This window comes from Notechis scutatus, chromosome 4 (genome assembly GCF_049901735.1).
Source record: "Notechis scutatus isolate UNSWTSFEM ecotype Mainland chromosome 4, rNotScu1.2, whole genome shotgun sequence".
NCBI classification, from domain to species: Eukaryota; Metazoa; Chordata; class Lepidosauria; order Squamata; family Elapidae; genus Notechis; species Notechis scutatus.
The window spans coordinates 151,043,647-151,056,894 of NC_142012.1; the positions used below are offsets into that span (position 1 = coordinate 151,043,647).

Here is a 13,248-nt window from a genome sequence, read left to right on the forward strand (position 1 = left end):
GAAAACAATGCCCTCATTTCAATAATCTTTTATTTTTTTTTAAATTTGATCCTCCCATAATAATGTACTGAAATGCATAACAGTTACATTGTACAAAGCATTTAAGGAAAGTACCTTGACTTGCTGGTTATTTCAAAATGAGATAATAAACAAAAGGAAAGTAAAATCTGGCCCCTTACCAAAAAGGCAAAATACAGCCCCCCTCCCTACCCCTGTCCCGAAAATAACAGAATACAGTTAATCATTTATTTATTGGGTTTTTTTCCTTTTTTTAAACATAAGTTTGGAACACTTCATTTTACAAATAGGATTAACATGAACATAACATCACATAGCTCGCAGACAACCAGCATAAAATATTGGGTACAATTTTCTTTTTCTTTACCAGAAGAATCATGCTTTCATGAAGAAAAAAAAATTAGAATGCTTTATACATTTGAATCATTTTGCTTTATTACAAAAAAAAAAAAAACTCTAAATTGCCTCTATTCATTATTTAATTTCAGTAAAATGGGGGAGGGGAAAAGGATAGTAAAAGAGGAATGTAAGACTTTTTTTTTCCAAACACAGTTTGCACGCTGATATATGCAGATCAGTTCGCCTCCTTTTCTTTTCTTTTGAAGTTCATGGATGCCCAGAAAAATGATAGTGAGGAGTTTGGGGGGAAACCAGACCAGTGCTATTCATTTCATATCAACAGTGCTACATTTAGCAAGAGTGCTTTTCTACTTAACCCACCAACAATTGTTTGCCAACAAATAAATACATGGTACAAGCAACATCAAAAAAGTTGAGGAGGAGGGGGAGGAGGAAGAAATAATCAAAAGCAAAAAAATAAACACAAACAAGACAAAAACAAGCAATGACATGATTGTCTAAAATTAAAAATGCCTTTACAATAATAGGGGAAGCATTCATTGAATTATAGTGGCATGTTTAATGACCATGGTCCATTGTAAGTAAGATGCTGAAAGATTCACTTCCTAGGATTACTGAATATCCAGATTTGTGTGTGTGTGTGTGTGCATGTGTTATTTTTTACAATATACACAGACATCTTACATTGTCATCTCCTGTGATTCTCTATATTCAATTTATTTTTATAGTGTAATTCAGAAGGCAAAAATTAAAGAGAGGACAAGATATTGCCACTAAGTTCTAGATTAATGGCTGGCGTACAAAGGCTTTGTCTTCCTCTGTGGCTTGAAATGCATGAAGCAAAAATGAGGTGGAGTGTATAGAAAAGGATATCTCCAACTGCTCTATAAGAAAACAGAACGATCCCTTCCCCCCAATGAATGAAACCATTTTTGTAGTTGAGTGAAGTGCTCATGAATATGTAGCAATAGAATCTTAACCCCTAAGTCCCTCCCTGAACAGGTGGAGTGGAAGACACATATTTCCCATCAAAGTCTATTTGATCCATCTTTTGTGAATGTCGCATTGATCCTCAAAATGTCAGCAGCTGCCTTCACTGTGCAAAACAAAATATTGAGAATAAATAGTTTTTTCTTCTTCTTTTTCTTCTTTTAAATCATTGAGTTTAAGGTCACCTGACTTTAAATGTGACCTGTCAAATTTCTAAGGCATTCTGCTCTGCAGTCTTTTTAGTCATTAGTCTTCTAGCAAAGAGCCTTGTTGCTAGTTCGGACTTAGTCTCAATCCAGTTAACGATCCACAGGGTCATACGTGACTAATGGACTGGATGGCACCAGATTCTGCAGCAGCTCTCGCCATACTGTGCCACATGTTGGACGAAGAGTGTAGAGAGTCCTTGTCGGAGAGTGAAAGCATCATAGCGTAAGCCTAGGTCAATGAGAAATAAGAAAACAATTCTAAAAGTTAATAATAATAGTTATAATAATAACTATAATAACTATAATAATTGTGGGTCTATACCAAGGGTCTTCAAACTTGGAGTTTAAGACTTGTGAACTTCAACTCCCAGAATTCCTGAGCTAACATGACTGGAGGAGGAATTCTGGGGGTTGAAGTCCACAAGTCTTAAAGCTGTCAAGTTTGAAGACCCCTGGTGTAGACCCAATTTTGTCATTAGTAGCAATTCAAATCAAATCAATCTTTGTTATGTCATAGACCAGCAAATAAAACACAAGAGTCACGGTTAATACTATGGTACCACAGTACTTGGCTGTTGCCAATGAAATAAAATCAGGTTGGTATGACAATAATATCTTGAGATAAAACAAATTAGAATTATTAGGATATTTATGAAGAATGGAAATAATAATTCCTGGTGAACACCTGCATAGAGAGATCCATACAGAATAATACATTGCATCAATTCAATTATTTCTCCACTGCATTGAGACAATCTCTTTTTGAAGGAGATTTTTTTTTTGTGTGTGTGTGGGGTATTTTCCTCCTGTTGGGAGGGCATTGAATATGACTGAGGAAAAAGCCCTTTTAATTTTGGGATTGTTTTGTGACTGAGATATCTAGCAGGTTGGAGAAGATGTGCAGAATAGCTCAAGGAGGAGTTCTGGGGCTAGGAATTCTCATTTATGATCATGCTTCATGACTATTTGGGAAAGGGTCTCACTTATGTATCACCCATCCTTTTCTTACTAAGGCCTAGGAAGCTTTGTGACAGAAAAACTTCAAGTGCTACACATTATGAAATTTGCTATCTGTAAGATACATAGAAAAAGTGAAACAAACAATTGATCTAAGTCTTTATAGAACGGCAACATTGAGAACCTAGCCAGTTCAGTTCAGTGAAGAACAAAGTCTTAATTTACTTTCTGGGAGTAACCATTAAGCATTACAATAGGACAGTTTGAAACCTATGACTAAAATGTTTCCAGATTGTATGGTTTAGCAAACATAAGAATTAATGATGATGCTAAACTGGGGATATTTTTTTTCCCTGCAGGAGAAAGGACTAAGGAAAGACCATCCTATATTCATATGATTTACATTTATAAAGGCAGTACTGTCAAACCCACAATTGTCCCTAATCAGTTGAATTTGGAGATGGACAAAATACTTGGCTGTTTATTATCATACATTGCTTATTTTCAGCCTCAATGTTTTGATTTCATCTGGATTAGGCTGCTAATTGCATTTCCTTAGTTGTTCATCTTTTGCGTTTCCCAAAGGACTTTTACCTGGGATTTGGACTTGCGATGCAATGGCTGTTTTAAGTCTTCTGGCAAATGGGAGGTGGTGAATGCCGCCAATTCAGTTTCATTGAACTGGTTTTCTTCTAATTTCCTCACTTTGAGACTATCAGTGAAGTGCCTTATATGGTCCAAAGCAGAAAGTCCAGTTTTATTAAACTCATCTTCCTTATACCTACAAAAAAGATGTTGCGATGAGGTAGACCTAGGCAAAAGTCAATTATCGTATTCATCATATCTTTCAACATATCACTGATTTCAATAAAAGTAAATATAGGTACTAGAACAGACTCACTTCTTGGAACATTCTTTTGTTATGTATAATACACATGTCTCTTTTTCAAGCCTTTGTGCAAAGTGACAAAAACCTAAAGTAGTCATCCTCATATAGGTTCATGGCTAGCAACACAAGTGTTTGTCTAATCAAGACTAAGACCCTTTCATGTTAAAAAAATGTATTTAACAATTGCAACCCAGATCCTGAAAACTGTTTCTTGTAGTTTTCCAAGAAGTCCCTCCATGAAAAACTTTATACTCCCTCTTTCAGTTAATTTCCCACTGTAACACTGCACATTGTTGACTTGATTCAGTGACTGAGAATAACTGTTTTATATATTGCCATATATTTACAAGCTATCTTCTGGATCAAGTGTTTGAAAGGCAGGGAATAATTAGAAAAGAATGTGTGCATTGTAGGTTCTCCTCAGTGCTCTCTTGGTTGTTTTCTTGCAGATGTTTCAATATCAAACTAGGTAACATCATCAGAGCACCAATGAAGCCACAGTTCAATCCTGAGCTAATATTCTCTTTTATTTGTATTTTATACAGTGCATCAGCACTTCATAATATTACAATAACACAAGAATGATTATCTACATTCACACTGAAGAAGCTGAACATTTTCATCTACATGCAATAATACCCAGATATTTTCTGGGTACTTATGGGTCCCAGCCAACCCATCCTGCCACAACCATGTTTGACTCTATCATCGAGATAAGTACCTACCTGTCAGGAGAGGATTTACAATTTATTTCCAATGCATTTGTTTCTTCAAAATCGCCCTCTGTCGGCTCTTCACATATGCTGCTTGTTGCATGTTCTTTAACTGACTTCCCTGTTATTTCACTTTCTTCATCTTCCTCATCCATCATTACTTCATCTTCTGCTTCTTCATCTTCCAACAGGTCTGAATTCTGGCTTACTACTGGAGTCTTTTCATCCTTAAAGTGACTTCCATTCATTCTTTCAAAAAGTAAGAATGAACAGTCAACACAAAATGAACTATAGGGAGTTTTAGATATAAAGTTTTTGTTTTCTACAATTCTTTTGCAGAAGTAATAAGTCTGCTATAATTAAAACCTGCACCATTCAACCTCGTTCATTAAGGTGTCACCATTTCTTTGAAATTTAATTCATATCTGAACAGAATTCACAATTGTGAATTTAACACTGAGGAAAATTAGATTAGATTTAGATTCAATTCAATTGATAGACTATTTTTTTAGATTACTATATTCTTCAAATCAGAATTTCTATCATATTCAGCACTGGCTTAAAGGGGACAAGTTATTCATTTCATATCTTGTCTGATAATGCATTGTTTACCAAGAAAAATGCTTAAAATAATTTATGCAGACTGCTAAACAACAGTACTGTCAAAAGAGGATATTTATATTCTAGTTGGTCAGTCATGAAATAACCATGAATTATGGGTGGTCTGATGTCTTCAAGGAAGGGAAGAAATTTTTGTAGAGTGAAAGGCTGAAATTGAATTAGTAAGATTTTGGATGGGGACACCCTTGTTTTTAATTGCAATATCTCCATTTTAGGTCTTCTATTTGCTTTCTATCTGATGTAGCAGGAACAATCTTGGCAATTGTAGAGGACCACAAAAAGTAAATTACTTTAGAAAAATATTATGCGATTTTTCCACTAATGGCAATATTATACATTATAATATTACTATTATAACATTGTTTATATTTGTATGAAGGACTTCTCACTTAAAACCTTGCCATACAGGAATTAGCAATGTCCATTGTGTTGAGAAAAGGAAGTACATTTAAACACTTTGACATTAAAATGGAATTAATCATCCTAAACACATTATATTCCAAAATGGATTGGAGAAACAACCACATATTGTTTAATATTACACCATAAGAATTTAATTATTTAGTTGTATGAATCATTCTCTGTCGTTGTCCTTAGAGATAAACTCTGATTATCCTTACTTTCTTTTAACTTAAATATGTAAATAAACAGCCAATCAGAAGTCTTACCCAACCTATTCCCTAGAACCAAATTCTTCTTTTGAAATGTAAAAAGAATGTTATTTCTCCTGTGACTACATTTGTTTTTTCCTATAACTGGTCTATTTCGCAAAAGAGAATGAAATCACAGAAGAAGTTATCTCATCATTGTCAAAATCATGTAGCCCTGCCCACAATTAAGTTTAGAAACTTTTAGAAAGTTTGTATCTTCATGGCGATTCCTAAATTTATAGCATAGAAGAAAAATAGTCAGAAATTAACCAATAGCCTGTAATAATATAAGAGCTACAAAGCATATAGAAATCATGATGGAGAGATCAGCAATAACTGGTCACTTTATAGTGAGAATATTCTTGGCATGTTTTGTCAAAATGCCCTGCTTAGTATGTTTTGGGTAATCAAAAGAATTATGAGTCATAATTCAGGGATTGCCAAACGGCAAATTTCAACAGTTGGAGAATATTTGTTGTCAAAAGTGCTTGGATTTATATCAAACTAATGAAAACCATATGATTAAAAAAAGCCAGATTTACTAATTACATTTTTATATCCCCTAATTCCCCAAGAATGAGTATCTCTTAAATATAATCTAAAAATGATACATTTAAAAAAAAACAGTGAAAGATCCGCTGTTTTCTTCTTATACAATCTTCCTACATAAGGGTATCTTGAAACCAGATGTGAAACATACTAAAACATGGCCATGATGTGAGAACAAAATTTCAATATGAATGTAATGTATAAAGACTTGTCTTCGTTAATATAGGCCTATTAGTTTTGATCCCAGAATTAAAATAAGCAAGAAACATGAAAAGGGAATGATGGCACGCAGTAGGAACTTTGGAGTGAAAAACTACACTGACATAGTCAAATAAGAGTTAATCAAACATAGTTTCAGTTCCCTTTCTGTCCCTTTAAAATTTACAAATTTCACAGAATTTCTAAAAATCTCCGAAAGCTGTTTGGGAAGTCAAGACCATATTCTCATGATCTCAGTTACAGATCTGTGAATACATATCTGAATGAAAGACTACAATTTGATTTAAATACTGTGCTTGCATTGTGATCAAGTTGTTAAAAATTAAGAATGGTAAGTAAGTAATGTAAGTAAGAATGGTGAAAAGTTTTCTATATTATTATTATAATGAGGTGAGGAATTAATGTAAGTATTTAGCATGCATGGTTAATACATTCTTTAGAAAGAACTGGGGTATGGTGTGAAATAATAATTCATTAGTGATGTGTCCTTGTCTTCAGTAGTAGTGGGCACTGGAGGCTTTTAAGAAGAGACTAGACAGCCATTTGTTTAAAATGTTAAGGGTCTAATCCAACAGCAAGTTGGATTAGAAGACTTCCTTCCAATCCTGTTATTTTGCATTCTGTTTTCAGAACATAAGGCAACTACCAAAAGTCCAGGCTGATAATCATACTTCAAGAGGTTGATCTAATAATATTCTGCTTTTCTAAAAAATCAAGCACTTTATTAAAGATGCATTGTCTTCTGCAGCAATGTTTCTAGAAATATCAACTTAGGTATTGTCAGGAATGGTGACTGTGTATCAAGAGAAACAAGGAGAAGAAAAATCTCCAATCTTTATAAGATAACTATTTCAGCCAGATCTGCAGTTGGTGAAATTTTGTGGGGTGAGACTATGTGGTCCACTCTAGGTGTTACTCTAGATGTTAAGTGTCCCTACTTTTTATATGGTCAAACAATTTCTAATTCCTGGATTAGATGTAGAAAACTAAGGGAAAACTGAAAATGTGATGCAAGTTTTAGAAAGGCTAAGCAGCAAGCATAGAAACCCATTCAATAGCCAAATATTGAGAAGACATTGATTTTAACCTCAATTCTCAATTTGGGGGGAAAAAACCTGTAAACGACTCTCATATTAAGGTAATCTGAAAATTAAACAGTTCAAAGTTGTTGATATATTTTGATATTTCTTGTCAGAATACCAGATTTTGATTTGGAATTTAACAGTTTTGGTTATGCTAATGTCATTACAATTTACTTTGATAACCACCAAGCAGATCCAAACTTACATCCAAGTTGTATATTGGGAATGTCACATTAGAACATATTGCTTTGACTACATAGAAAATAAAACAAAAGAACAAAAAGCTTAAATTAATTTGTTCTACATGTTTCAGACTATAAAAAAAAAGTTGATGAAATGTTTTGAATAAAACAAAGTTAGTTTTGAGAGTTCAAGTTTATAATGGAAGAACAATAATGTATAGTTTATATTAATAAGCACATTCTATTTATAAAGTTTGTGTAATCAGCTCAATGAAACTATGTCTAGTATTCCAGCATCTTTAAAGTGAATTTCAGTTTTGCCCAATTATTAAAGAAAAAAAATGAGCTGGAAAAAAATTCTGAAAAAGTCTGCCATTGATTGGGTCCAGCAATAGTAAAATAATATCTTACCTTTCCTCTGAATTATTGTGATTGCTATTCCCAATGAAATTCCGAATTTCTGTAAAGTATGAGTCTTCTTTATCATCTAAGATAGCCCCTGTGCTTTCAAGTTCAGAATGAGGTGAAGATGTAGCAGTACCTTTACAAAAAAAAGCAAAGATAGATAGATAGATAGATAGATAGATAGATAGATAGATAGATAGATAGATAGATAGATAGATCTTATTTTTGAGGAGGCAAAAGATGCATAATTTTTGCAAGCTTGCAAACAGATTAAGGGTTGTTCTTCAAAAGTTAGCAGGGCCAGGACCAGTCATGGGGCATGTCTGAAAGTTTTATGGGTCGATATGCATTTTTTTGTTTCTTAATCTTAAAAAAAAACACAAATGCAGGGGGAAAATATTTAGCCCCACACACATTGGAAGAATTTTGGGGTACACAAAATGGATGTTAACATCTCTAACCTAAATATAATAGTTCTTGTTTGACTGTCAAGTCATCTTAGGGACAACTCACATACTAACAGCATACTACCCACTTTTCACTGAAGTTTTAAAACATCACTAAGGGTCTACCTATAACTGTGAACATTTGATACATGTATCTGATATTTGTGTGTTCAAATTCCTTACTTTATAAAAAGTTCCATGCCTATTTAATAACACACAAATGACTTGACTGTGCTGGGATGTCTACATAATGGTACTTATTCTTGTGTATAGCAATCTATATAGCTGGTAAATTAAAAGAGAAAGAGAGATTATCAGGGTATTGATTCTTACTAGGAGGAATCTCTAGGCTAGGTTTTGGGGCTGTACACAAAGCTTTTGGGTGCCTTGTAAAAGTCCTATCTCATGTTTTACTTTTATTTATTTATTAAATTTATATGCCACCAATATCACTGTCTAGCAATAAAAAAACATAACATAGAACAACAATAACAGTAAAAACATTAAAATATTCAATATTGTGTTAAAACAATTACATTAAAATTAACCAAGAACTAGATACAACGGAACCAATATGTACTGTAAACATGGTGGAGGCATACTGTTCCTAATCTACTAACCTTGTTTTAACTTTAGGATAAAAATCTAAAGACTGAACATTTTTATCTTGACCACATAACAGTATGAGAGTGGAATTCTTTTTCTAGCATTTTTTAAAAAAACTGAAAATTATTGTTGTTATATGGCATAAAAGAGATCCAATATAATTAAAATGCTACTGACAATTTCTTTGTAATCATGATCTTCAGTAGATAGTTTGGTATTAAAAGAGAAGGTAGTTACCTACCAGACATGTTGCCGTTTTCATGTTTTTTGAGATGTCTGTCTAAATTGGTTTGTTGGCCAAAGCACCTATCACATAAATGACATTTAAAGGGTTTCTCCTTGTTGTGGATATTCCGGACATGCCTCTGCAGATTAGATGATATGCTGAAAGATCTGTCACAGTATTTGCACCTGAAAGTAAATATAAAATATGGAATGATATATAACTAATCCAGCAATACTCTCCTGATATAAAAACAGAAGTTTTCAAAAAAAAAATGTTATTTCAAGTTACCAACAATGTTCAATTCCTTGACCCTTTAATTCACCATTTTGCTTTATTCTATAAAACTGGATTGAAGTAGGTCTTATGAATGCAGTGATAGCACTTAAACACCGAATGGTTTGAATATTTTATCCTTCTGGAACCTATGCCTACCAGAAGGGGCAATGCTGGAGGAATGTATTCCTTCTTTTCCTTCATACCAGTGCAAGTTACAGCCCTGCTGGATCAAGCAAAGACCTATCTTATGCAAGCATTTTGTTTCTCAAGTGGCCAGCCAGATGTCCCTGCAGTGCTCACATCCAGAAGACTCCTGACCCACAGAAAAGGCAATGTAGTCTTCAAGACTAATGGACCTTAAAGGATCTATCTGCTATAAATTTATTCAATCCTTTTTTTAAAGCCAATCAAGTTAGTAGACAGGTGGTTGTTATGATGTATTCCATAGGTTACTTTTGTGTAAGTTGGTTTTTTTGTTTATTGTTGTTCTACAGAAAACATTTGATTGGATGACACAAACACGAAAGAGAGAAAAATCATTTTTTTCATCCATTTGTAATCCATTTTTCACGCCCATCCATTTTTGATATTCTGCTGTTCCCAAATTGATCTGTAATTCATTTGTGGTATATTATACCTAGAGCGAGACCCCATCTCATGAAGCTTTGTTGGAAAAATTTCCAATAACTTTAGGCAAATAATGTCTCTTCAACTCCCCCTTTTTAAACACATATACATATGTGTAGAAAGTTCATAAAAATGTTTTTCAGTTTAAGTTAAATGAAGAAACAGTGTTTTAGTGTTAAAAATGTATAACTTACAGAATAATATATTTTCATTGTATATGTTAAAAAGCATGGTACTGAAGTTTTGAATGTACAAAGAAACATGAGATTTTTGTTTCAAGTTATTGTCAATATGATAAAGCTAAACAGTTGGACAAGAAAACCTGAAACTTCTAAAATTAAGGAGGCATGGCACTCTTCTCCCCATTCAATGTTATACTGTATGAAAAAATATCCCTTGAAGAATTAGCTTTTTTCAATGGCTAATCCTGGAAGAAATGCAGTTATCTCCCAAAATGAAGAAATAAACAACCCAAATCTTTAATATCTTGCCAAAATGAATAGTTTAGTCTATCTCTTGGGTACTGGAGGCATCAATTTTCATATTCTGCAGTGATTTGAAATCCCCAATGCCTTTACTGCATTGCTCTTTAAGCCATTACTAAGACATACTATAACTATTCCAAATAGTTTAGCTGGCACCTGGCCAATAGGCTACATCAACATCATCCTCTCCCTTCTCCAATCATCTATTTTTCCTGTACTTCAAAACATCTCCGCTACTTTGTGCATTAAGTCAATTATTGAGGGAAGAAATTATGCATTACATGGCTAATTGTTTCTGGCTGTTAGGCAGTAGAAGCGTATAACAGATTTTAAGATGTTATTTAAACATGAATTAAATTACATGAAAGATGACTTCTCAAATAAATTCAGGACTAAGAAAAATCAACCAATGCACTTTTTCTCCTTTCTTTGTAAGGCAAAACATATACCAATATATTTTGTTCATTTAGAACTGGGGATGAGTTCCTTCCCATTGATTTCATGAAATAGAATTTCAGTACAATTAAAATTGTTTTTTTTTTTCATTTCAATAAATGATTAGTATCTATGTTTTTTATTTCCGTGAGGTCTTCTGGTTAAGCCCCATAAAGATGGATAGAACTAGCCATCAGAGAAGTAGTTGAAAAGAGAAAAGCATGATGCTAAACAATAAACAACAATAGGAATCATTTTTGGAAAACTTGCTGGCTGTCCTGCTATTTGATAAGAACTTGCTAATATTCCATAATTTTTTGTTGAAGAACCCTGGAATCTATTTTGGTACATATTAATTACAATTATATTTAATTGAGCATTCCGAAACGTTGATATACTTGTATTAGATAGTTACTTTTGGTGGCCAAAGGCTGAAGAAGCAACTCTAATATTGAATACGGACAATAATCTTTCCCAAGTAAGAGACACATGAGTATTTCGGTCCCCACACCTGCCAGATATACACCAATTCATTTATCTTGTACCTGTATGGCTGTTCTCCAGTGTGTGTCCTCAGATGCCGAGTAAGATTTGCAGATCTTGGGAAAATCTTTCCACAGTATCTATTATTGGAAAGTAATTAATAATTTATTTTATGTTATTTAAAAAATTGCTGGTTTAGATATCATTTCAAACAAATCTTGAACAGAAACATTTCTAGGATATTTTAAAATTTCTGAAAACAGGCATGATAAATAAATTATATTAAAAAATTTACAGAATGACATAGCAATTTAGCAAAGTACAATATCAGATAACAAGTTTTTGATTTAATATACACTTTATTAAAATAATCTAGATAAAACAATCTAGGATTGGAAATATATTTTTAAGGTGCTCAGAATTTAGATTATAGAAACTTATCTTAAATTGTTTGTTATATCTGGTGTGCTATAACTGAAGTATCACATTATTGAGACCCAGTCTTTTAAGGTTCTCTAAAGATATACTATGAAAGAAGCTGACATATTTAGGAATCTTGATATGCCAAATATTAAACACATATGGTTACATTCTGATAAAGAGCCGAGATATAAGAAACAGATTAAAAAAGTGAAAATAATAGAAGTAGAACTTTCTAATAGTGGTAGCATATTGTTTTAGAAAAATCTCTTCCAGAAAATATTTATGAAAATGAAATACTAAAGTCAAGTGAAGAGATTCATTGCATTTGGCAAAGGCTTACCAATGCAGGATAAATAACAAAGTACATCATTAGGATTTGCAACATCCATGAATTCATAGATGTTGCAGATAAATTTGTCAAAATCTCTCAAGTATGAGAATGGCAATCATATTTCTAGTAACTTAATTATTATGCTCTGCCTTTATACTTATTTCAGTGGAATCAGTAGAATAATGTTTTTTTCACTGCTTACCACAGCAGTAACCTTAATCCAGTTGCTAACTTTTTAATTATATTTCATTTATGAATAAATGATTCTCATTAAGAAATATTTCTGTTAACTTTGGTTTCCTTATTCCACACAAGCTAAGAGCCATAACGTTAAATAGGCCAAATTCAATGCTGGCTGAGTCACGGTAGATGAGATGGGAAGCCATATAAATTTGAAACATAAATAAATTTCACAAGGCCAAATTATAAATGCGAGTCATTTTAGACATGTAACATCTCTCTCACACACACTTTCTGTAACAGTGGCACATTTCTGAAAAAGTACACATGTACTATTCATTGTTTTTTCTTTTAAAATGGTACCTTGAATGGTTATATACATATGTTTCCATATATTAAAAAAATGTCCAAACTCTTAAAATTGTTCCAGACAGGGTGAGTGGAAACTTCGTAACTTGTCAAGAACATTACTGGATTATTCACTCCTTAAATTCTGACCAATTTTGAAATTCAAATTTGCACTATAATGAGCTGTGAAACTTATGAAATTTAGAGGTCAAGAAAAAGTCTCCTTTTTAAGTTAGCAAATGGTTTTCCACTTAGGGCCTAAGAGACTGCAGATATTTGCATGCTTGATCCAACTCTGAGACAAAACTTCCATTGATTTCTTTTAGGAAGATGTTGATTTGAGCTAAAGATTTGCAGTGACAACTTCTTTTTTTACATCTCCTAATCATTCACAGATCTTATGAACTTTCCCTTCTTGTATTATCAAAGAAAAAAAAAACCAAGAGGAAAACAGTCTTGCAATTCATGATCAGGGAGAAAAATGATGAGGGAAAAGATCACACATTAATATAAAGGTGACGAGGAAATTTTGGAACAT

The 13,248-nt window shown here is 32.9% G+C and overlaps 1 protein-coding gene across 15 annotated transcripts in view; it reads right to left on the reverse strand.

Annotated features, from left to right (window-relative positions):
- Positions 1-1,007: 1,007 nt before the first annotated feature.
- Positions 1,008-13,248, reverse strand: part of MECOM (MDS1 and EVI1 complex locus) — a 537,367-nt gene continuing 525,126 nt past the window's right edge. For all 15 annotated transcript variants that reach the window (XM_087965301.1, XM_087965299.1, XM_087965300.1 and 12 more), the window contains 6 exons: positions 11,491-11,568; positions 9,138-9,307; positions 7,851-7,980; positions 4,149-4,385; positions 3,129-3,315; positions 1,008-1,806 (listed from right to left, as the gene is read on the reverse strand). In XM_087965301.1, coding sequence (XP_087821427.1) covers positions 1,684-1,806; positions 3,129-3,315; positions 4,149-4,385; positions 7,851-7,980; positions 9,138-9,307; positions 11,491-11,568 — 925 coding nt within the window. In that variant the 3' untranslated portion in view covers positions 1,008-1,683. The remainder of the gene's footprint in view (positions 1,807-3,128; positions 3,316-4,148; positions 4,386-7,850; positions 7,981-9,137; positions 9,308-11,490; positions 11,569-13,248) is intronic.